This window comes from Sciurus vulgaris (genome assembly GCF_902686455.1).
Source record: "Sciurus vulgaris genome assembly, chromosome: 17".
Classification (NCBI taxonomy): Eukaryota; Metazoa; Chordata; class Mammalia; order Rodentia; family Sciuridae; genus Sciurus; species Sciurus vulgaris.
The window spans coordinates 27,060,096-27,084,931 of record NC_136478.1 but is presented as its reverse complement, the minus strand read 5'-3'; the positions used below and the strand labels follow the sequence as shown (position 1 = coordinate 27,084,931).

At 54.8% G+C, this 24,836-nt stretch overlaps 1 protein-coding gene across 4 annotated transcripts; it reads left to right on the top strand.

The window, feature by feature from the left end:
• The first annotated feature begins 5,197 nt into the window (after window positions 1–5,197).
• Window positions 5,198–23,728, top strand: DRC7 (dynein regulatory complex subunit 7). 4 transcript variants are annotated; one of them, XM_079117880.1, is made up of 18 exons: window positions 5,198–5,216; window positions 7,155–7,379; window positions 7,783–7,957; window positions 8,913–9,038; window positions 9,736–9,894; window positions 12,144–12,302; window positions 12,973–13,191; window positions 14,257–14,385; window positions 16,973–17,045; window positions 17,567–17,716; window positions 17,922–18,050; window positions 18,874–19,094; window positions 19,803–20,018; window positions 20,550–20,660; window positions 20,737–20,847; window positions 21,618–21,812; window positions 22,400–22,539; window positions 22,626–23,728. In XM_079117880.1, exons 1-18 carry the CDS (start codon window positions 5,209–5,211, stop codon window positions 22,717–22,719), a joined length of 2,640 nt encoding a protein of 879 aa, XP_078974006.1. In that variant the 5' UTR covers window positions 5,198–5,208; the 3' UTR covers window positions 22,720–23,728. The 4 variants fall into 4 exon arrangements, with proteins under 4 accessions (XP_078974006.1, XP_078974005.1, XP_078974004.1 ...); XM_079117879.1 differs by having other exon boundaries at window positions 9,700–9,894; window positions 12,973–13,158; XM_079117878.1 differs by having other exon boundaries at window positions 9,700–9,894; window positions 17,588–17,716.
• Window positions 23,729–24,836: the final 1,108 nt, after the last annotated feature.

Genomic DNA, 24,836 nt, shown 5'->3' with positions numbered 1-24,836 from the left:
TGCGGTCACTGCAAAAGGGTCTCCCAGAGCCAAGCAGAGAGGCCTTAACCTCCCCATGGCGGGAGCTGAGGGACAAGGGTCCTGAAACTGAACAGCAGCACTAGCAACCTAGGAGGGGTCAAGTCATGCGTAGAGCACACCTCTGAAGTCACTGCCTCGGGGACTTGCCTGGAGCAGGTCCCTCACCTCCTGGCTGGCAAAGCAGGGAGCCCAGTAGCTGCCCCGAGGGTGGGTGCAGGGGATGATTACCTGAGATGGTGGTCGCAAGGACTGCCAGCGTCTGTCCCTCCGGCCCAGCAGGAACGTGACCCCAGCATGTCCTGTCTGAGGTCATGGTGTGCTGCTGGGAGGGTCCTCTCCACCCCGGCTTCTTGCCTGGTTCTCTATTCTGCCCAAGTTTCTTTATTTTTTCATTATAGCATAACATAAATAAGAAGGCTTATTTACCCCTTGCTGTCAGGTGAACAACTTCAGATGAAAAGATAAAACATTCTTTACAAATTGTTCTATTAATCCAATGCAAGTCCAGTCATAGTGCCAAGCGAGTCTTTAGACTCTCCCAAAATGTCTGCTAAGATTTTTTATGGTGATACATAAAACTGCAAATTGTTGAGTCAACCTTACTGAAAGAGGACATAGGAGGAGGACTTGACCTCCAGATGTAGAGGTGTTATGAAGCCAAAGAGGTAAAACCAGCCTGGAGACCCTGCGGGGACAGGAAGGCAGGCCAGCGGAACAGAGCAGAGTGCTCGTTGGCAGACCCACGTGCCCTGGGGTGACTTCATACACAACCAAGGCGGGTTGGTTGCTGGTGGTGCTGGAAAACTGGTTCATTCTAGGGAGAAAAAAATGAGATACGATCCCTACTGACCCTTCCACGGAGGTGACGTCAGGTGGATTAAAAGCTTAAGCAGGAGGGTGAAACTGTAAAGTCAATGTAGGAAAATATTTTTGTGAACTAGGTATAGTGGGTAGGGGACCCAGGCCCCGATATCAAGTACGCTAAGGACCCTGTCTATAAAAATTAGTGCCTGGGAAAGGGAAAGTTCCCCTCCCCCAGGATCTGACCACCTTCCTTGAAGTGTAAACGCCCCTGTGGAGGCTCCGGGCCCCAGGCTAGAGATTTTACCTCTGAAGAGGAACCAGTCCCCTTATCAAGCTCTGCTTCTGTAAACACGCTTCCGCTTGAAAACCCTCACACACAATCATATGTCACGTTCTGAGAACTTGTGCACAACTACGTATTGTTTTAGAGGAGAAAACTTGTGACATTAGATAAATGTTGTGAGAACCTGGTAAGGGGCACCCAGAATCTGGAGTGCTGATCTCCTCGGCACCCCACCCCAGTGTCAAATAAAGTTAGGTTTCTCCCACTCTTCCAGTGCTGAGTGCCCTTTGCTGCTTCTTGCCTGATTCCCACAACATAGGGACAAGGAAGGACTTCTCAAAGGAAAATTCACCAAACATCAGACATCAAACTGATACATTTCGTTACGTTAAAATTGAGGTTTTCCTCCCGGTGTGGTGGCACATGCCTGTAATCCCAGCAGCTTAGAAGGCTGAGGCAGGAGGATCTCGAGTTCAAAGCCAGCCTCAGCAACTTAACGAGGCCCTAAGCAATGTACTGAGACCCTGTCTTTAAATAAAATATTAAAAAGGGCTGGAGATGTGGCTCAGTGGTTAAGTGCCCCTGGGTTCAATCCCCACTACTAAAGAAAAAAAAAGAAAGAAAGTCTCCTTCTGTTTAATGAAGGAGACTAGGGCCAATGTTAACATACAGGGACAGAACAGGGGAAGGTATTTGCAACACCTAAAACCAAGGACTAACATGTGGAAGTCTTGCAAACCAAAGCAAGAACGCTTCCCTAATAGAGAGAAATGGGCTGAGGTTTCCAGAACGGGACACTAATGAGTTAGACACAGGCACACTACAGAGCATCACTCATTGGCTGCATGCTAAAATGACAGTGGCATCTTGTGTCCCTAGACAACTGCAAACATTAGAAATCTAGACAACGCCAGCTGGCAGGGTGGGGGACCAGGATCCCCAACGCCCTGAAGAGGCAGGAGGGCCCAGGCTGCTTCGGCTGCCTGCAGAGAAGCAGGGCTATGCTGGGCGGAACCCACTCCTGGGTGCCCATCCCAAAGAAGTGTCCCCTCAGGTGGAAAAGGGACACCACCCACGACGTGTAGCATTGCCCATGGTGGCAAATTTGAGTGCTCCGCCTGGCCTAGCCCACGGCTGGAGTCGCCCCAGAAGCAGAAGCAAGGGAATTTCGTTAAGGGACGGTCGCAAACCACCCAGAGGGAGGGCCCCTCCATTCCAAAGGCAGAAGCACGCACATCAGGGTGACAAGTTCCCAGCATCTGTTAGGGGGTTGCTGTGGTCTGGGAAAGGTGTGAGGGTCCTCCAAGGGCTCATGAGTCGAGATCCAGGCCCACTGTGGGGTATTAAGAGGGTGGAAACTGTTGGCTGTGGTGTTGAGAGGCGGGGACGCGGAGGTGGTTAGGATTCCATAAGACCTGAGGTGGGGTCCCCAGCACGGTGGCTGGCACAGCACTCCCTGCTCTTGATGCCCTGGGCCATCTTGGGTTTCTGCCCTCATGACAGTCGTCACCACCTGTGAGCCTTGAACCTCCAGAGCTGGGAGCTAACTAATCCACCTTTCTTTACAAAAGTACCCAGCCCCAGAGATTTCCTTATAGAGACACAATACAGACAGGGGAACTTGTGTCCAGGGGCTGCAGGAGAAGGTGTCCTACCCAGCTGTGTCTGCGACAGGGCCAGGCCTGGAGTTTACTGGAAGGTGGAAGGAACCTGGCTCAGGGCTGTGGCTAGTTCTACATGTTCAGCAACAAGTTTGATCTTCAGTGTTTCTGGCAACCAACCTAAAGAGCTTTAGACCGGTGTCAGGGAAGGCTCAAGGCACCAGCTGGGGCTCAAGGCCACAGGGAAAACAGGGTGTTCTGTTTCTCAGTCAGGACGGAGAAAGTGGAGTGAGCTGGAGGCCCTACACTGGGTGACCCACACTGGAAGGACAAAGGACTGAGTAGTGTGGCTGGATGGATCTTAAACCCGCAGCTCTCAGCCAAAGTATGAAACAGAAGGATATGAAAACAATACCATTTACAGACATTGAGACAAAACAATGCTCATTTTGGGAAAATAGCACATATCAGAATGATCACCTGTAGAGAGACAGGTACGGTGGCCACACCTGTGATCCCAGTGACTCGGGAGGCTGAGGCAGGAAGATTGTGAGTTCGAGGCCAACCTCAGCAACTTAGTGAGATTCTGTCTCAAAATAAAATAAAAAGGGTTGGGGATGTAGTTCCGTGATAGAGCACTCCTGGGTTCAATCCCCACTACCATAAGAATAAAAAAATTTTTTTTTTTTTTTGCTTATACTGGATGGGGAATGGGAATGGATATATAGAGCAAAGGTAAAAAATAAATATGTAAAAGAAATGAGACGCCTTGGAAAAAACAGGAAAATGAAGGCAGTCGTCCATTCTGCCAGCCCCACACATGCCCTGATCCCCTTTCCTGCCTTCACCCACGCAAGTTCCTCCTCTCAGGTGTATCACTGCCACCGTGTACCAAGACTGATGCTCACAGGCTGTCTCACGAGCTCCCTCGCCCCTGTCTCATTTAGCCTTTGCTGTAGTTTGCATCTGGAACACCCCGCAAAGGTCCGTGTGTTAAAGGTGAAGGTCCAGCCAGTTGTTCTATTGGGAGGTGGTGGAACCTTTAAGAGGTGGGGCCTGGTAGGAGGTCTAGGTCATTAGGAGCATGGCCTGAAAGGAATTGTGGGGCTCTGATCTCTTCCTCTTCTCTTTTATTTCTCAACCGAGGGTTGAACAGTATCCTTCTGCCATATGCCCCCGCAATGATGCACTGTGCCCCCACAGGTCCCAAAGCAAAAGGGCCAACTGACCATGGACAGAAATATCCCATACCCTAAGACAAATACGTCTTTCCTCTTTTGAAGCTGATTATCTCAAGTATTTTGATACAGTAACAGAAAACTGACTACAACAGCCTTCACATATTATTTTCATGGCTGCATAATATTTCAGTCAGAAAGGAGGAAATCATTCTTTTTTATGGAGAAGTGAGATGATTCTTAACTTCCCACTAATAATATCACTATACAACTTTGTCAGGATATCAGCAATAATTCTCTGGACTCTCTCTCAGTCCCACATAGGGCCATATTATGAGTTCTGTGGGTCACTTTCTTCAAAAACAAAAGAGCAAAAATTATATTTTATGACTGCATTGGTACAAAGACAAATATAATCCAGCGTGAACTTGTAATTATAATTATAAATCATAATTATATATTCATTATTATTCTAGTTGGTTTTTTTTTTCCTTCTGATTTGCATGCATAGGGCTGGGGCTTGAACTCAGGGCCTGTCACATGCTAGACAAGTGTTCTGTTGCTGAGTTACAACCCCAGTTCCTCTTCTGAATTTTGGAAGAAATTCAAATTAAAAATTTTCATGGGCTTCTAATCTAACAGATGAGCTTTCCTTGTCCCAGAGATAAACCACCAAGTCAGAGACCCAGTCTAGACCAAACCCAGGACGCAGGTGGCATGGCCCTTCCCCCACAGTAGGCAGCCACCCAGACACTCGCTGTTTCCCATCTCTCTTGGTGAAGGCCACAATCCCCCTGTGGTGGGGCAGAGGAAGTTTGACAATTGGCTTCCTGGGAGAAAAAGTCCTGGTCTGTAGCATTTGCCAATTTCTGGGGTGTAAATAACCCCACAGCCAGTTTTAAGCTATTGCTCTGACATCACTGAGCAGAAGTTGGGAGGAGATGTGAAATAGTTCACTTATGTAGTTTTTCCATTGTACAGAAACAAAAAGGATAAACCGCCTCAAGAACACAGATAAAAATAAAATAGAGGAAAATAATTAGGGAGCAATGGGTTTTACGCATTTATTACTTCGTAAAAATACAATTAGTTCCTCGTAGGTTTTTATAGTTTTATTTTTAATAATGCCGTTTGATGATGGGACTCATAATGTTCCTCAAAGCTTACCAATCAGCTCTCGCACCCTGACATCCGCTGTACCAGCTGCACCACGGCTGACAGACCTGGGCAATCCCAGAAGACTACATTTCCCAGAAGGCCCCTCTTCCAGGACCTGCTCTCAGCTGTTACCACGGAGACCACTAACAGTAAGACTGTCCTAATGACAGGGTAAGGAGGGAGCAGGGTGCTAGGGGTGGCTGCTCCCTGCCTGGCTGGGAGAGGTGGGACGTGGGGTAGGGGGCTTCTTCTGCCTGGAACCCTGCAGCTTGATCTTTCTGGGGAAGTTTTTGGGGTATGTGTATGTTTGGTGGGGAGGGGGAGATTGCTGCTGGGATGGGTGCAGGGAAGGGCCTTTGGGTGGGAAACTTTGAAGCAGGCCAGCCCTCCCCACCCTGGGCTGTAGCTGAGGGCCATCTCATTAGGCCCTGAAATGCATGGGCTTCAGAGCCAGAAATATGTGGGTTCAAATCCCAGATCTGTCACTTCTAGCTGTGACCTTGTGCAATTCCACTTAGCCTCTCTAAGCCTCAGTCTGGTCGTCTGCAGAGCGGGTCTCATAAGAGTGTCTGCTCAAGGAGTCACTTGAGAATCAATGACATTGTCTCCATTCAACCCTTAGCACAGGGCCTGGTACACAAGAGGTGTTGGATAAACCGTAAGTGGCCCCTGGGCTGATCTGCTCTGTCCCCAAGAGGCAGGCAGACAAATCTGATGACCTGGCCAGGCTCCTTGACTGGAGGCTTGTCCCTGGAGAACTGGGGCCCTGACAGCCCTGCTGGACATGAGGCCTCTGCTCTGTTGACCTATCTGGGGCTCAGGCAGGATGCCCTCCAGCAACAGGAGCATTCGGGCCTGTCTGAGTCCAGGGGCACAGAACGTCAGAGCTGGACAGAAATGACCTATCTCCTCTTTTTATGGCAGAAGGGAAACTAAAGTCCAGAAAGGGGCAGGGAGTGGTCCCAGGGCCCAGCAGGAGCTGGCGACAGGCTCAGTCCTGGCTGGCAGACCGTGACTCACTTCTGCAAGGGGCCAGGGTGGCCCGGGTGGGGGTGCAGAGCGAGAGGCAGGGCGGCCTTTGCCTCCGGGTCCCCCTTTTCATCGTGGTGCTGGGATTGAATCCAGAGCCTCATGCACGCTGGGCAAGCGTCCTACCACTCAGCCGTGTCTCGGCCGGCAGCGTGGCCCCTCATGGCATGGCTGGCCCTCGTCCCAGCTGCACGTGCAGGGTCCAGGCAGGGTGGGGAGGACCCCAGGGTCTGTGCCCGCTCAGCCCTCTACCCACCCCCAGTGGCTTCTGCCCACACCTCCTTGTCCAGAACGGGGTCACATCCCAGGCCACCGACAGCCGCAGGGGAGCCTGAGGAGCTGGACTTTGCAAACCAGGCGCTGGTTTGCACTTGAGGTTCTGCCATTTAGAAGCTGAGACAGGGTCTTCCGAGAGTAACCAGCAGTCCACATTAACCCAAGCCAGGATCCCCAGGGTGCACGGCATGTGGGGCCTCTCGGTGTGGATCACAGAATGAGTGTCCTCTGGGCTGCGTCACCCCCCCCCCACCCGCGTGTCTTGGTGGCAGCCCTGCCCTGGAACTCTCCTGCCTCAGTTTCCAGTGTGGTGAGACAAAGGCGTGTTCGCCTGTGACCTTCTTTTGCTTGGTCATAATCTGCCTCACCCTCCTGTTATGGCTTATTTTTAAGCCAACTCACGTATTGGACTTTACAAATACATATTCAAACAGAAAACTATATATGCAACTATACTATGCTCAGCAGGAGCATCGCTTGCTTGAAATAGAAATTGTCGACAAAAACACACTAACAGCAGCAGGCCAGGTCAGGAAGAGTCACCCGCTCCTGCCCAAACCGTGGCTCCCAGCCTGAGGCCTGCCTTGCCGCTGTTTTAAGGGGGATTTGCAAGTGTTAGGAGTTGTCACCAACGTACCAGCACCAAACAGAGACACTCCTTGATTGAATGAAAGAAGGTGTGGGAGGGAATCACTTCCACCTTGAGTGATTGAAACCACCTCCCAGGCCTCCCCGGCCTCCGGGCCTCCTGGGCCTCCTGGGCAGGCACCTGGTATGATCCAAGTGCATCCTTCCTCCCTCCAGCCAGCCAGAGACCACCAGGATGGAGGTCCTGAGAGAAAAAGTAGAGGAAGAGGAAGCAGCAGAGCGGGAGGAGGCGGCTGAGCGGTCTGAGAAAATGAGGCCGGCTGAGGTCTGGAAGGAGGAGACCTCCATGACCCAGGAGGAGACCCCCATGACGCAGGAGATGCTCAGAGACCTGGAGAAGAAGCTGTCGGAGATGGAGATCCCCACCCCAGCGGATCCCCTGTGAGTGTGTTGGGGTGGGGACTTCTGACCCAGCAGCCTAGGCATGGGCAGACTGGGACTGGACACAGGAAGAGCCAGGCAGAACGGTAGCACCTGGACTGGGAAGGGGACCAGGACACAGGGGGAACTCTGTAAGAGTGGGGGCTCTGCTTTCAGACTGCCTGGTCTGAGTCCCCACTCTGCCCCTCCCTGGCTGTGTGACCTTGGACAAGCCACTCAATCTCTCTGTGCCTCAGTCTTTTACCTTTTTGAAGGTGCAGGTGCTGATATTAGCGCCTGCCCTGGGTAGTTATGCAGTTTAAATGAGGAAGGGGTAAAGCCCACGGCAGCTCACATGGACCAGGGGTTCCCTGAGTGCCAGGCATGGCCCATCCGACTAAACGCCAACCCTGTCGTGACACAGGACCTTCCCCAAGGACACTATCGACATCTCCATGCTGCCCCAGTCCTACAAAACCAACTCGCCCAAGGAGGAGCTCATGCTGCAGGTGGCAGACAACTTCTCCCGCCAGTACAGCCACCTGTGCCCGGACCGCATGCCCCTCTTCCTGCACCCACTGAATGAGTGCGAAGTGCCTGTAAGTCTGGGGCGGGGCGGGCAGGGCCGCATGGGGGCAGGGGGCAGAGGGAGGTGGGCGGGTTCTCCAAGGCCAACTCACAGCTCTCCTGGGGCTCGGGTTTCTAGTCTCTGGCAGCATAAACCCAAATGCCTGCGGTGTGTGGGGAGGGGGTCGGCCCTGGGGCACAGGGGGCTGCAGCCTGCGGGCCCCCCCCGAGGCCACCTTTGAGGCCTGGGGTGAGCAGATCCAGACTCAAGGGGAGTCAGGACCAGGATGGGGATTTCTGATCTCTAGATGCTGACAGCTGAGACACATGGGTAACCATCACCAGGGGTCTGTGGGACCCGCAGCCTGCGGGCTGCTCTTTTGCAATCTCTATATCAATCCCATGCCTTTCTGAGATGCAGAAAGTGAGGCCCAGTGTCAGGGAGGTGCCTGGGGTCACGGGGCTTAAACGAAGAAGCTGTTCCTCAGGTTCTGGGGCCTGTGCTGGTCCTCTTTGTCTTATTTCTCTGTCTCTCCCTGGGTGGGCACAGCCTCTGAGACTGGAGACTATCCTGGCCATGAACTGCCCAGCCCAGAACCTCTGTAGGCCCTGGGAGGAGATTGATCTCTCCCTCCAGCCCTACTTGCTGGGTTACTTCAGGCTGCTCACTTGGCCTCTCTGGGCCTCAAGCTCCCTGCTGATGCCCTGGGGTTGGAGGAAGGGATTCTCTCAGCCTTCCCAGCCCAGATGCAGACTAAGTTTGTGCCACCCCAGTGCCGCCAGTGTGATGGGCTCCTCCCACCCATGCCTGCCTCTCCAGGGAGTCTGGCACGTGTCAGGCCTGGGCATTGCTTCCCAGCAGGCCGTTTGCCATGACTTGCCATCTCGGGGCTGTAGGCCTGGCCTTGTCTCCCCGTGGATTTGAGGAAGGACCCTACCCGCCTGCACAGATCTCATGGGCCCCTGAAATGGTGTTTCCACTTACAGAAGTTCGTGAGCACAACCATCCGGCCCACGCTGATGCCCTATCCTGACCTCTACAACTGGGACAGCTGTGCCCAGTTTGTCTCCGACTTCCTCACAATGGTGCCCCTGCCTGACCCCCTCAAGCCGGTGAGTGCCACTCAGCTGCCTCCAAAGGCCCAGCAGGGGAAGCCAGGCAGGGAGTGGGAGGAGGAGGCTCAGCCAGTCTCAGGCCACAGCTCCTCGGAGATTCCCCGGGGGAAGCAGGCCCAGAGAGGGAGCCTCTTACCCGAGGGCACACAGCAAGCCGGGTCCCCTGGCTTCTGCCTTTGTCTCCTCCACCTCTTTCTGCTTCAGAGTCTCCCTTTTCATGACTTTAGGAGGCACCGAGAGACGTGGGGGCTGCCCAGCTTTCCAGGACCCTCAGCCCCATCTTTGGGCTTCTGGCCAGCTGGGCCAGCTTCTCATTGAGAATGGGAGGTGGCAGGAAGAAAGGGTTGCTGTGAATTGATCAGGGAGGCGAGGAGAGGCTGGGGCTGGAGGGCAAGGGGAATGTGGAGGAGAACGATAAAATCACCAGTCAGAGGCAATGAGACCGGAAGCTTCTAGAGTCCAGGAGTCCTGTCAGGGAGTCCTCAAGCGGTAGGCCGCATGTGGCAGGCTCTGCCCTCAGCCCACCTGTGCGGGCTCCCTAACCCAGCAGGGCTCTGGCCAGCACCCTGGCCTTGCCCCGGCCAGGCAGGTGGGCTGTGATGGTGGGAGGCCGCCAGGGGCCGCAGGGCCGGGCGTGCTGACCGGCAGGCGGGGCCAGCCCGCCCACCTCTACTCCTCCACCACGGTGCTCAAGTGCCAGAAGGGCAACTGCTTCGACTTTAGCACGCTGCTCTGCTCCATGCTCATCGGCTCGGGCTACGACGCCTACTGCATCAACGGCTACGGCTCCTGGGACCTGTGCCACATGGACCTGACGCGGGAGGTGTGCCCGCTCACCGTGAAGCCCAAGGAGGTAGGCCTGGGCGCGGGCTGCCCGAGGCATCCCAGGGGCGTGCGTGCCTGGCCCGAGATGCCCTCCCTGCAGGAGCGTGTCCCTGCCCAGGGCACCCGGACACAGCTCCCCAGAGCCGCTCGTCATTCCTCTGTCCCTTCTGTCCCTGGCACCTGGTTCTCCAAACCGGCTGTCCCTTCCCGCTCGTCTTGACTCCATTTACGCTGCTCTGCTCCCTCTGGGCAAATGTCCCAAAGGCCCCATATTTTCCCTCTGGAGTCAGAAATCCGCCAATCATTGGCCTAGGAGGGAGAGGGAGCCGCAAACAGACCCCTGACCCTCGCCACACCTTCCCCAGCCGAAAGGCCTCTGTGTAGTCCACGCAAACAAACGAACACACAACAGCCACAACAAAGCCACACACAGCCACTCCCCAGGGTGCCGCTCCGCTTGGGTCTGCTGACCCAGAGCTCCCCGATGACCAGGTGACCAGCGCTGCTGTGAACACAGACACCCTGGAGTGTCCCTTCACTCTGGAAGCCCGTCGGCCTACAGGCAGAAAGTGCTTTGGGCAAACTAGATGATTCTGTGACAGGGGTTGAGCCCCCGAGGGCATCTGCAGCTCAGGGATGGGACCCAGGAGCCCGAGGGGTCCAGCTCCATACTGGGCTCTGGGCCACACCTGAGTGAGCACCAAGGCTCCCGTGCTCTGTCCAAGGAGGTGAGGAAGAGGGACACGAGGAGGGCCTGGTCGCGCGGGCCCTGCTCCCCAGGGACGATGGCCTGAAGGCTCCAGTGTGGGTTTTGACTTCAGAGGCCTCTGAGCTCACACTTGGGCCTCTCGTCTCGGCCAACATTTTAATAACCAATATTGTATCACTAAGTAGCCCAGACACGGGACTTTCCTGTCTGTAGACTGCCTCCCTGTCATCGATGTGGCTGCTCCTCCCAGGAGCCCTGTGCCGCAGGGCTTGTCACTGGTGCTCCACAGATGAGTCTGGTGAGGTGGACAGGAGGTGGAGCAACGTGGCCGAGCCACAGGACGGAGGGTGGAGACCCAGGCCCGCGCGGGGCTGTCTGCCTCCAGACCCTGGACCTTCCCTCTTGGTTCCTCAGACGGTCACAGGCCACTTCCACAGTCCTGCACTATCGGCTGCTAGGAACACTCCTTGCCTCCTAGCGCCTGCTTACACACACACAGACACATGTGTTCACACGCACGTGTGAGTGCACCCCCACGCTCTCACACCTGCACGCACACATGTAACTTCACACACAGGCATATGCACACGCATGTGCGCAGTCGCGCACATGCTCATGTGCACACACACGTGCCCAGGCTTCTTTTCCTTCCTGGGCCAGCAAACTCTTCCTTATGAAACCTATGAAACCCTCTGATGATGAGATCCAGCATTCAATCCCCAGCACAGAGAGAGAGAGAGAGAGAGAGAGAGAGAGAGAGAAAGGAAGGAAAGAGGAAACGGGGAAACGGGCAGGGAAGTGAGAGGGACAGGTGGGGGCACACCCCTTTCCAGGACACCCCTGGGGCCTGACTCCTTCCACAGGCCCCACCTCCCAATGGTTCTACCATGTCCCAAAAGTAGCACAGGTTGGCAACCAAGCCTTTAACACATGAGGCGTAGGGGGACATTCTAGATCCAAACTAGAGCTCCCATCCTCAGCCGTTATACATTATCACCTCCCTGTGACGTGTGCATCCTTCCAACATGTAGATTGTTGGTTTATGTGATCGATTTTCTTTGTGTGTGTGTGTGTGTGTGTCTGTGTGTGCTGGGGATTGAACCCGGGGCCATGCACACACTCAGCACGTGACCTACCACTGAGCATCCTCAGCCTGATTTCTTTTTTAAAACCCCCGTCGTGTATGGCAGAATGTGCACTCATCTTAAACACAGAGCTCCGTGAGCCCCACCCCGGAAAGCCCTGGGTCCAGTTACTCCTCTCCCTAGGCACTTTCCTACCTCTGCTTCTCCCAAGAAGCTGCAAGAGGTTCCTGGGACTCCCACCCCACTTTACAGATGATCTAGAGAGGTGAGAAGACACACTTCTAGGGCCACAAGACCTACAGCTGGAGGGGCAGCTGTGAGCCCTGGTCCCCTGGTTGGGGAGACCTTAGTCTCTGGAGCTGCAGCCAGAGCAATGTGTGTGCATGTGTGCATGGTGTATGTGTGTGTGTGTGTAAGACAGGGAGAGAAGGATGCAGACCGGGGCAGACCAGGGCTGCTGACTCCTCTCTTGCTGGGTAACAGAAAGTCAAGAAGGAAGAGAAGCCGCCACCTAAGAAGTATGCCATCAAACCTCCCCGGGACCTGACCAGCAGGTTTGAACAGGAGCAAGAGGCCAAGAGGCAGGAGGAGATCAGAGCCCACGAGGAGAAGCTGCGGAGAGAGGCGGAGGAGCGGCTCCTGGTGGGTTCCCTTAACTCCCACCCCCTCGGTCATGGAGGAGGCCCTGCCAGGGCCACCATGGTGAACACAAGGGTCACCCTTCTCCTGGAGGTGGGGGGTGAGATAAGCAAGCCAGACAGTCTCTTTCTTTGGAGTCACCAAAGAATTCCTTACCAAAGGAAATCATCACCTTTCACTGGATGAAATCGCACCCAGAATCTTAAGATACACAGCTGGTAAACCCCTGACGGAGCCATGGAGTCCAGTTTGTGAACCACGGATTTAGATGGAGCCTTCCATCTTGTCATTAAACACTGGGCTTGTGGTGCACGCCGATAATCCCAGCATCCTGGGAGCCTGAGGCAAAGGATCATGAGTTCAAAGCCAGCCTTAGCAACTTAGTGAGGCCCTAAGCAGCTCAGAGAGACCCTGTCTTTAAATAAAATGCAAAGAAGGGCTGGGGATACGGTTCAGCGGTTAAGTGGTTGGTCCCAGTACCAAAGGGTAACAAAACAAAACCCCAAAACCAAAACACTGGGCGCAGAGTTGGGGAGATGGAACCCGAGATGCCAGTGGAAGCTTCTGGATCAGAACCCAACTCTCCTGCCGGGCCCCCAGCCCAGCGAGAGGTCTAGACCCCCTTCTCCCTGCTCACCTCTCTGGTCTGTGGCCACCCATCTCTCCTATGCAGGAGGCCACGAAGATGAAGCCTGACCCCCTGCACGGCCTACGGGTGCACTCCTGGGTGCTGGTGCTCTCGGGCAAGCGCGAGGTGCCTGAGACCTTCTTCATCGATGCGCTCTCAGGGCGCAGCTACAGCCCCCAGGATGACCACTTCCTGGGCATCGAGAGCCTCTGGAACCACAAGAACTACTGGGTGAACATGCAGGACTGCTGGAACTACTGCAAGGTGCCCCAGGGCAGGCCTGGGAGGGGCGGCCTGGGGGGAGGGTTCCCCACTGCCGGCCTCCCACGCTCTTGCCCATCGTGTCAGTCAGCTTTCCATCACTGTGACAAAATATGAGATCAAAAAATTTCAAGGAGGAAAGGTTTATTTTGGCTCATGGTTTCAGAAGTTTCAGTTGATGGTGGCCAGGCACATAATGACAGAAACAGGTGGCAGAGATCCGTTCTCAAGGAAACAGGGAGGTGCTGGGTGTGATGGCACATGCCTGTAGTTCCAGCGACTCTGGAGGCTGAGGCAGGAGGATTGCAAGTTTGATGCCAGCCTCAGCAACTTGGCAAGACCCTGCCGCAAAATAACAAATAAAAAGGGCTGAAGATGAAGCTCAGTGGAGAAGAGCTGGTGGGTTCAATCCCAGTACCAAAAACAACAAAAAGCCCTGAGGATGTAGCTCAGAGTGGTAGGTCACATGCTTAGCACATGTGTGGCCCCGGGTTCAATCCCCAGCAACACAGGCACTCCCCAGTGACATGTTCCACGTGAGAATGTCTGTGGTCTGTCTACCCAGGACTGGCCTGGCTGAACCCTGGGGTGGGTTTATGTAGTTTAGCTGGGACCTGAGGCGAGGCCCACATGGCTGCACCATTCAGGTCTGTCTCCCTCCAACCGGGCAAGAGGATCCCCGGGTCCCCTGTCCCACCCTTCTACTTCTGCGGTTGAGCTGGGACGAAGGAGCAGGGCCTTCCTCTGCACTTCTCCGCTGGGCGGAGTTTGAGGTCTCGAGTGTACCTGAATGCTGCTCCTCTTCTGCACGTCGTCCACGCCCTCTCCTTCCCGTTTTCCCGTTGCTGCTCTTCCTTAACAGTTCTGGGTACTAGTCGCCGGTCACTTCGAGACACTACCAGCGCCATCTTTATCCTGCCGCCTGCCTGTCACCTCTGGGCATGGCTTCCTCCACCCGACACATCTCTGCTTCCAATACGGCGGGGAGACGAGGGGTGTGGGCGTGTCCCCAGGGAGCAGGGGAGGCGGGGCCGCCTGGCTCACTCGACGGATTCCCTCCCCCCTCAGGATCTGGTCTTCGACCTGGGGGACCCCGTGAGGTGGGAGTACATGCTTTTGGGGACAGATAAGCCTTACCTGTCCTTGACCGAGGAAGACGACGACGACCTGAACGACGAAGACGACGTGGAAGCGCTGGTGAGTCTCCGAGGCTGGAGGCCGGGAGCGTGGGGAGGCCGGGCCCCCTGTCGCTCAGGTGGCCTTGCAGATTTCCCTGAGAGCATGTGTGCGCAGGGTTTGGGGACGGCAGGCCCGAAACAGCGTCTTCAAAGCAGAAGGGCCTGGACGGGGCCTCCGTTATAAGATGAGCAAGCGGAGGTCCAGGCACAATCAGCGAACCCTCCTGGGACCCTCCGGAGCGCTGGGGGAGGGCTGGGACTTGAACCCAGGTCTCCCGCCCTCTACGGTCTGCCCTGTTCAGAGGTGGCCTCCTCCTTAGCGAGCACGCCCCCTGGTGCGGTGCCATGACATCTCCACAGCCCCGTGGAGCCCCGGGGGCCGGCCGTTCTTTACTTTCCTTCCCAGTAGCCACTATGGTTCCACCGTCAGGCCTGCCTGTCTTTCCTCTCAAAGTCATTGGCCCAGAGCCTTCCCCAGGTCATCAACCTCGCCTCTCTGATATTCCCTTCTGGGTCTTCCAGGAAGGTGTGCATGAGGCCCTGTGCTTGGAGGTCAGGGACCCAGGGCCTTGGTATTGACTGTGTGACCTTGGGCTAACCTCCCAAGGTCAATAATACTATTTACTAAAGAACCCCAGTTTCCTCCCCTGTGTGTTAAATGGGAGGTGAGTCACAGCCGCAGCCATAGGAGTAGAATAGGCACGTCAGTCTGCTGGGGCTGCCATAACAGAGTGGCACGGACCAAGTGGCTTCAACCACAGATGTTGTCTCCTGTTCTAGAGGCTGGAAGTCCAAGATCAAGGTGTCAGATCAGGGGGGTTCTTCTCAGGGGTCTCTCCTGGGTTTGAGGATGGCTGTCTTCTCTCTCTGTCCTCACATGGCCTTCGCTCTGTGTGAATCTGTCCTAATCTCTTCTTGTAAGGACACCAGTCATATGGATTAGGGCCACCCAGTGACTTCATTCAAGGGCTAGGGGTGTAGAGTGTTTGCCTCACAAGATAACGCCCTGGGTTCAATCCCCAGCACTGCAAAAAAAGACTTCATTCAGACATTTTTTTTGTTTTCTTTTTACCAGGGATTGAACCCAAGGACGCTTAACCACATCCCCAGCTCTTTTTTGTATTTTATTTAGAGACAGGGGCTCACTAAGTTGCTTAGCCTCAACTTGGCCTCACTAAGTTACTGAGGCTGGTTTTGAATCTGAGATCCTCCTGCCTCAGCTCCTGAGCTGCTGGGATTACAGGTGTGTGCCACCTGCCTGGCTATCATTTAAACTTAATTACCTCTTTAAAGACCTCATCTCCAAATACTGCCCTATTCTGAGGCACTGGGGCTAGGACTTCAGCTTACGTGTTTTGGAGGGACACAGAGCAGTGCCCATAGCAACAGGCAGCACTCAGGCCGCAGTGAGTGCATACCAGGCTCTGCTGTAGGTGAGGAACTTGAATTCACTCATCCAAACCTCTGCAGCCAGCCAGCAAACGTGGGAACAGGTTTCATCCTCCACACCGCTGTTCCCTTTTACACAAGGGTAGGCTTACATACAGAGAGGTGAAGGAACTTTCCCCGAGGGACACAGCCAGTGAGTGACAGCTGGAATTCGAACCTAAACTATCTGGCTCCAAAGTCAGAGTCTCACCAGTGACTCTCCTACTTCCTGGCGCAGTGTGGGAATGGAATGAGCCTTGGCGAGGCGAGCTGGGCACAGCGCTGTGTTGAGTCGCCTCAGGGTCCTCATCTCTGGAGAAGGGGGTGTGGAGCCCTCCCCAGTGCCGCAAATCCTGGGCACAAGCGCCCCCTGCTGGCCATGAGAGGTGGCTCAGCTCCTGCCCCTGGAGCCCAGCCCTGGAGGCTGGAGTTGTGAGACCCATTTATCCCTCCACAGGGAACCCCTGTTACTGCCAAGCCTGACAGATGGCTCGGCTGTGGGTCCCCAGGAAAAATCAGAGCCTCCAACCACAGCCCACTCACCTAGCTGCCTCGGAGGCTCCTGCCAGTTCTCACTGCTGAGGATTTTCCTATCATGTCCCCTGCAGAAAGTCACAATGAGATGACAAGGTGTCGGGTCTGAGCAATGTTTGTAGGAGAAAAGTTATAAGCAGAAAATCTTATCTGGGTTCCTGTGGTCACCTGGTCCGAGGGCCATCTGTCTAGCCCAGGCCAGTGGGGTGGCGCCCAAGCCTCTTATATACATTCTGTCACTTGGTCTTCCCGAGGGCCCCAGTTTACAGTGAAAGACACTGAGGCTCAGAGTGGCTAAAGGACTTGCCCAGGACCCCTTAGCTGGTGTTAGATTGCAGTGGGTGTGCGTGTGGGGGTCTTGTGTCCTCCTGACTCTGAGGAGAGGCCAGTGGCCGCCTGGGCCTTGACCCAACAGGGCCCAGCGTTGCTGTCCTAAGCCAGGCAGGTACGGGGAGGGCTCCGTGCCCACAGCTGAGTCCTCCACAGCTTCTGTATCTTGGGTCATGCTCCTCACTTCTGGCTCCCCAGGAAAGCTGAGTGACCACCCTGGCTTGGCTGCAGTGGGGAACAGGGACAGTCTTTGCCATGACCTCTGCTGCAGGCCCTGGCCAGCACCACCCACCTACCCCCTCCTCTCCCTGCAGGGCAAGGAGGATGAAGACAAGAGCTTTGACATGCCGCCCTCGTGGGTGCAGCAGATTGAGATCACCCCAGAAGGTCTCTGCTGTTTGTGGGTTCACAACCCTCTCTAGAACCAGCCCTTGGGCCTCTGGGGAGGTCTGAGCAACCCTGCAGAGGCTGCCCCGGCCCCGCCTTCTTCCTTCCCCACTCTGTGGCCCCAGGGCTGATGCCCACTGGTCCCTCAGACCCCAGCTGGAGAAGACCACAGACAGTGCAGGCAGGCGGGGCAGGCAGAGAGGGCGGGAGGAGCCCTCATCCACCTCTGTGACTGCTGGGGTGCCCACCTGGGGAGGACAGGGCCGTTCCAGCAGGTGGTGATGCTAGGGGGGTTTCATGGGAACCAGGGCAGGAGCACCCAGCCAAGCCCAGGGCAGTGGACTGGGGGTGGGCAGACAGAACAGGGTTCCAGAAATAGGGATCACTTGGACTATGTTTGAAGGATCTGGAGCTGGTCACAATCTCCTCTGCCTGTTGGAGTGGGCTGGGGGCTGGAGGAGTTCCGCTCACAGGGCAGAAGATGGAGGCGCGTCCCTCTGGGGTGACCCTCCTGTTCTCAGTCTGGAACACTGTGCCCACAGAGTTCGAGACACGCTGCCCCAATGGGAAGAAGGTGCTGCACTACCAGAGGGCGCAGCTGGAGAAGTGGGCCCCGTACCTCAACCCCAATGGCCTCGTGTGCCGCCTCACCACCTACGAGGACCTGGAGTGTAAGTGGCAACTCCAACTGTGGGGGTGGCCTGAGGCGTCCTGTCTGCGGGAGCAGGAGGGCTGGGCCCCAGCGTGCTGTGACCTGGGGCACGCCCCCTCTACGCGCTCAGCGCATGTGGGCCCCGCTGGCCTCTGCGCTGGGGGTGGTGGGTTAGCTGTGCAGGGGGCTAGCCTGGCTGAAGCCAGCATCTGACGGCCCCCCAGACACCAAGGTGCTGGAGATAAAGGAGTGGTACCAGAACCGAGGGGACATGCTGGAGCTGAGGCACATCAACAAGAGCACAGGCCTGATCATTGACTACTTCAAGCCCGGCCACCCCCAGGCTCTGCGTGGTGCGTGGACCCATGGCTGGGAGCCGCGGGCTCTGGGCAGGGGGTTGTGCATGCCTTAGGACATTTCCAGGATGGGTGGCATGTGGTGGGAGGAAGCAGCATCCAGGTGTCCACAGGGTTCTTTGGTGGCAAGCAACAGATCACGCCTCTCCCTCTCAGTAACAGGGTGTGTGAGTGGTTGGGGACACTCAGAGTCCAGGGGAGCACGGCCAGTGCTCCTCCTGGGAGGTCAAAGCCAGGCTGCGCATCCAGTCAGGGGCTAAAGATGCTGAGCAATAAAGCCAAGTCCAACTTTTCTGTAGGACAGTGGGAAAAATATATTAATAATATATATTAATTAATATACAGCTGGGCTAGAGGTGTAATTCAGTGGCAGCACATGTGCTCAACATGAGCAAGGCCCTAGGTCCAATCCTGAGCACAACAACAACAACAATAGTTTTAACAGTACACTTTTTTTTTTTTTTTGTGGTGCTGGGGATAGAACTCAGGGCCTTGTGCATGGGAGGCAAGCACTCTACCAACTGAGCTATATCCCCAGTCCAGTAGTATACTTCTTGACTCAACAATTCCACTGCTGAGAATTTGTTCTTGGCAAATAATGGACAAGCACAAAAACTGCAGGATGCAGATGTTCATTAAGGTATTGTTTATAATTACAAAAAGTTGGACACAACCTAACTACCCCGCGATAGGGGATTGGTGATATAACCAACATCCATAACAGAGAGCTGTTGTCTCCCTGTGCCTGGGTTGGGTTTGCCAGGCCTAAGTGAGTCCCTGGCACTCACTCTGACCTCTCCCCTACCCCTCCCCACCCCAGTGCATACATACAAGTCCATGGAACCTGAGATGGACCGTGTCATGGAATTTTATGAAGTGGCCCGCGTGGATGGCCTGATAAAGCGTGAGGAGACGCCCAATACAATGACAGAATACTATCAAGGACGCCCAGACTTCCTCGCCTACCGCCATATCATCTTTGGGCCCAGGGTCAAGAAGCTCCCTCTGAACAGTACAGATTCAAATCCCCGGCCCCCAGTGGTAAGCGCTCCCTGAGCCAGGGACAGGTTGCTTGCCCTCTGGCAGACAGAGGTCGCCCCAGGACGGGAACAGCATTGGCTCTGGAGTGGCACCATGAGCCAAGCATTTTACCTAATGCACAATCCCCAATCTGTCTAGGGCCAGACAGTGCCTCAAGCACCAGACCAAGAAGGTGTTTATTTCCTCCTTTTTACAAAAAAAAAAAATGCACTCATGACTAAACACCTGGAAAATATGGAATCATAAACAGAAATGTAGAGACAATAGTTTACAATGGGCCCTCAGATGTTACTGTGGATTATGTTTAGTCTTGAGGGTCTTTTTATATTTAATTGCAATCTGGGGTGGGGTCCGGGGTGGAATCCTGGGATCACCCCTTTCACATTGACCTCTGCAGTTTTTCTCCAAGTCACTACAATCAATTTGGCACCAGAGCTTAATGGCTGCCTACCAAAGAAGCCGTTTCTGGCTGTAAGGGGGGCTGGTGATGGAGCAGGTGCCCAGAGAGGCGGCGAGCTCCGCATCTCTGGAGGTAGGCCAGCAGCGGCTTCTTGGAGCTGAGGACCATGTGGGCCATGGAACTCTCTGGCTGGAGGGAGCAAGTCCATGGAACCCCAAGGACTCCGGTCCCAGTGTCCTCCGTGTGCCCTGCCCACGGAGCACCCACAGGACCCTTCCTCTCATCCTGTGCACGTTCTAACCTCACAGAAAATCACCGAGCGGTTCTACCGCAACCCCGAGAAGCCTGCGGACGACGACGTGGCGGAGCGCGTGTTCCTGACCACCGAGGAGCGCATCCAGCTGCGCTACCACTGCCGCAGCGACCACATCACCTCCAACAAGCGCGAGTTCCTGCGGCGCACCGAGGTGGACAGCAAGGGCAACAAAATCATCATGACGCCGGACATGTGCATCAGCTTCGAGGTGGGCTACAGCCGCGGAAGCCCTGGGCCCCTTCCAGAGACCTGGAGAACCCGGATGGGCGCTTTCCAAGCCCAGCCAGGAAATTCATCTCTGCCCCTGTGAAAAAATCAATTCTCCATCCGGGGACCTTTCTCCTTGCAGCTCCTCTGAAAATCTTCCCTTTTCCACCAAATCAAGAACCCAGGAGGCTGAGGGCATTGCTCAGGGGTCCCGCCCCTATTCACACCCCCAATCAGAACAGATCCCAGGATGACTCCTGCCACCCATGCTGGAGGGGAGATTCCCATCTCCTCTGAGGATTTCACCTTCTATAGCCAAATCCACAACCTCCTGGCACATTCCTTAGTCCCCTGCATCTTCAGTTCTTCTTCTATTACTTTCTGTATATTTATAAATGAGGAAACAGACCCAGAGAGGTTAATCAAGTTGCTTAAGCACACAGCTAGAAAGAGGCAGGAGTGGCTTGAACCAAGTGGTCCCACAATCCTGACCATTGGAGCCTCTCTCTCACTGTGGTGGCTCTGGTCCCAGGTGGAGCCCATGGAGCACACCAAGAAGCTTCTCTACCAGTATGAGACCATGATGCAACTAAAGAATGAGGAGAAGCTATCCAAACATCAGGCCTGGGAGTCCGAGCTGGAGGTGAGTTCCCACGGGAGAGTGGGCAGGTGGGAGGCAGCAGGCATCTTGACCCTGCCCTTTGCCACTCCCCAATCAGGTGCTGGAGATCCTAAAGCTTCTTGAAGAAGAGGAAGAGGCGCACACACTGACCATCTCCATCTATGACACCAAGCGCAACGAGAAGAGCAAGGAGTATCGGGAGGCCATGGTGAGCTGCCTCCCTTCCCACACCGGGGCTCCTCCTGGACTCCGCCTCCAGGGTGGTGAGGCCCACAGGAATTCTGCCAGGAAGCACCCAGGAGGGAAGAAGCTCCTGATGCTGAGATGGCCCTTGCTACTGAGCTACCACTTCAGCGGGCATTTGGGATCCAAGCCTGGCCTCCCCACCCAGGGACTGTGGCCAAAGCCAAGGCCTGGGTGCATGAGGAAACGGTTGGCGTTGCATGCCCACCTCCACCGGGGGTTTCCCTCGAGGTTGTGGCCTGAGCCGGTGGCCCAGCTGGCAGCCTCTGCCCCTGCAGCCCAGAGCCTTCAGCTCTAAGGCCCAGCTGGGTTTTCAAGGCCAACTTCTGAATGTCCTTGACTACCTGAGTGCAGATTTCTAAAAGCAGCTTGGGGTTGGTGAGGCAGGAGAGGGCATCGACACCCATGTCTCCACCTTCACTGGTCACCCGTGCGGGGCGTAAGGCCCAGGGTAGAGGAGGAAGGGGAAGGGGGCGCTGGCCACTCTGGAGCAGGCATCTCCCGCGCCTCACAGGTGTGAACCATCTGCATCCTGAGGAGGAGCCTGAGGCTCAGGTAGAAGCGTGAATTCGCATCGGGAATAAGAATGGGGACGTTGCCATTGAACACAGCTACGAGGCTGTTCTGCTTCAGAGGGGCGGCACTGGGCCCCAGACCTGGGGCCTGGCGTTGAGGCAGAGCCGGTCGGGAGGTCTGGGAAGGCCCTGCTGACCCAGCCACTTCTCCCCTGCACAGGAGCGTGTGATGCACGAGGAGCACCTGCGGCAGATGGAGGCCCAGCTGGACTATCTGGCCCCATTCCTGGCCCAGCTGCCCCCAGGAGAGAAGCTGATGCGCTGGCAGGCCATGCGCCTCAAGGACGAATGCCTCAGCGATTTCAAGCAGAGGCTCATTGACAAGGCCAACCTCATCCAGGCCCGCTTCGAGAAGGTGGGCCAGGCTGCAGCAGGGGAGGGGCCTCCGCATCCCCATCCAGAAAACAGGCTCAGGGCTCTCTGCCAAACCTCACAGAGCTGTGGGGGACAGACCGGGGCGACTATGTCGGTGCCACGTTTCTGGTTGACTGAGTGGTTCTTCTCACTGGTTTACTGGATGGATGGATGGATGGATGGATGGGCAGATGGGGCAGATGGATGGGAGGGTGGCACATTATCACAAGCAGTCCTTGACCCATTTGTTGGGTTGGCACACAAGCAGTAGCTCACTTAGTCCTCACACAGAGCTCCACAAGGGGCAGGGGGAGGGTGCCCTTGTTTTGGAGACAGGAAATCAGCAGCTCTGAAAACATCAGCACCATGCCCAGAGCCACGTGGCTCGTGGCTGTCCTCACCCTGCCCTAACCCCATGGATATGAAGACCTCCAAACATGACCCCAGTACTTCCACCCAAGGCACTTCTGTGATCCCTGCCTCTGCCTCTCTGACTTTGTGGGCAGGGACAGTGAGGCCTCCATCCATGGGGCCGCCTGGTGTCAGCCTGGGTGATCATCCCTCCTCCTCTTCTTCCTGTCCCCTCAGGAGACCCAGGAGCTGCAGAAGAAGCAGCAGTGGTACCAGGAGAACCAGGTGGCCTTGTCACCAGAGGATGAGGACCTGTACCTGAGTTATTGCTCCCAGGCCATGTTCCGTATCCGCATCCTGGAGCAGCGACTCAACCGGTGAGGGGCAGGGGCCTGGGTGGAGCCACTGGGGGCTGGCGGGCAGCTCTACCGTCCCTCACCTCCTCCCTTCCTGCTGTCCTCAGACACAAGGAGCTGGCCCCACTGAAGTACTTGGCGCTGGAGGAAAAGCTTCACAAGGACCCGCGCCTGGCGGAGTTGCTCAAAGTCTTTGGTTGACGTCCTGTGGGCTGCAGTGCAAGCCGCCAGGGAATGGACCTCCCTACCGCAGTGAGACCCCGTGCCCCACACAGGCTACTGCCCATCTGCTTGGGGGACTGGCCTCCCTATTGCAATCGCCCCTCCTCGTGGTTTTCCCATGAATGAACACACTTTTGAGTTTGCCATTTGTACTTCAGGCTTCAAAAGGTCCTTCCACCTTTTCCTTCGGTGTTAGTGTTTCATTGCTGTAACAAAATACCAGAAAAAACAACTTAGAGGAGGAAAAATTTATTTTGGCTCATGATTTCAGGCCATGGTCGGCAGACTCCACTCACTCTGGACCCGAGGTGAGAACATCATGGGAAGCAAGCCCGTCCTCTACACAGGAAGTGGAGAGAGGGGACAGGGTCAGGGACAAGATATTGTACTCAAGGGCACTCACTCCCTTAAAGGCCCACTCCCTCCAACTAGGTCCCGCCTCCTACGATCTCTGCCTCCTCCTGATTATCCAAAGCCATGAATCTTTCAGTGGATTAATCCACTAGGAGTTCAGAGCCCTCATGGTCCGATCACTTCCCAAAAGCCCCACATCTGAACACTGCTGCAATGGGGATCAAGCCTTCAACACATGAGCCTTTGGGGACATTCCAGAGCCAAACCATGAAACCTTCACCTACACCTGAGACTGCCTTCCTTCCCACCCTGGCAGCCCCCCTCATCTGCTTCCTGTCCTGTGGAATACCAAGGGTCGCACAGCCACCTGCACACAGCTGGGTAGATCTCAACACGGTGAGGGGGCACCGGCTCACAAGGTGGGAGTGGCAAGGCCAGGGCCCACGTCCAAGAACCAAGAACTTGGGGCCTCAACATTAGAGTGCAAAGGACTGAATCCAGTTCCTCCCACTGTGAAACGGGGATGGCACAGTTGCTTCAAGACCTGTAGAGCAGAGGACTGGGAGTGGCACATGGCAAGCACTTACTCGGCTGGCTTAAAAAGTGGCCCAAAACAAACAACAAAACAAGAAAACGCCACATGAAAGTGTTTTCAACAGGAAAATGAAATGCCACCACATACCCACCAGTACGAGTGAGTGTGGCTGGGATGAGAAGCAAATGGAACCCTCAAGAAAGAAACCTTTCCTAATGAAGTGCACATCAGCAGGACCTCTTTGGGAAACCATTTGGCTTTATCTACTAAACTATGGCGCAACGATTCTACTCGTAGGGTCCACTCAACGCACTGGTTATATTCTGGATCTCGAATTAGACCTAAAGGCCATGTGTTAAAGGCTTGTCCCGGGGTAGCACTCTTGGGAGGTGATGGAAGCTTGAAGAGTGGGGGCCTAGAGGGAGGTCTGCTCTCTACCAGGGGATGTTCAGTCTGCGAAACTCACCGACCTTGTAACACTTACTGTCCAAGTCCTTTGGGGTATGTGTCCTGTAAGAAATGTTTTTAAATGCTTGGCATGAATCTAACCAAGTCTTTAGAACTAACTTCCAGTTCACAAGAAATTCAGGGGAAGATGGACAATGTAAATGGCAGTTGAAGGAAACGGACAACAAATTCAACTGTGGGGCCATGTACAAGGCAAATGGCTTCATTTCTTCAAGAGATTAATGTTATTAAAAATAAATAAAAGGTTGGGGGATGGAAACAGAATGAACTTAAAAAGAGCCAATTTTGCTGAATCTTGATTGGTTCCTGGTTAAGGATTTTTTTTTTTTTTTTTTTTTAATAGGGCAGACAGAGCCCAGGGCCTCCTACATGCTAGATAGGCACTCTACCAATGAGCTATACTCCCAGCCTGGTTCCTACAAAAAAGAAAAAAGTTATTAACTATATTTGAGGGACAACTGAGGGCACTGAGTATGGACTGAATGCTAAAGAATTATTAAGTTTCCTTAGAGGTGGTGGTAACAATGGTTATGGTAGAATAACGGCCTGATTTGAAAGAGCTACATGCTCACAGTATTTTAAGTGTCAGGATTGAAATGTCACAATAGCTATAGTTTTCAACTGGTTCGGGAAAAAATAAAGCAAACATGGTAAAATGTTAACAAGTGTCCCAATCTACCTGGTGAGTACTGTATACTATACTTTCAAGTTTTTGCTAGGAAAAAAGACTTTTTAAAGT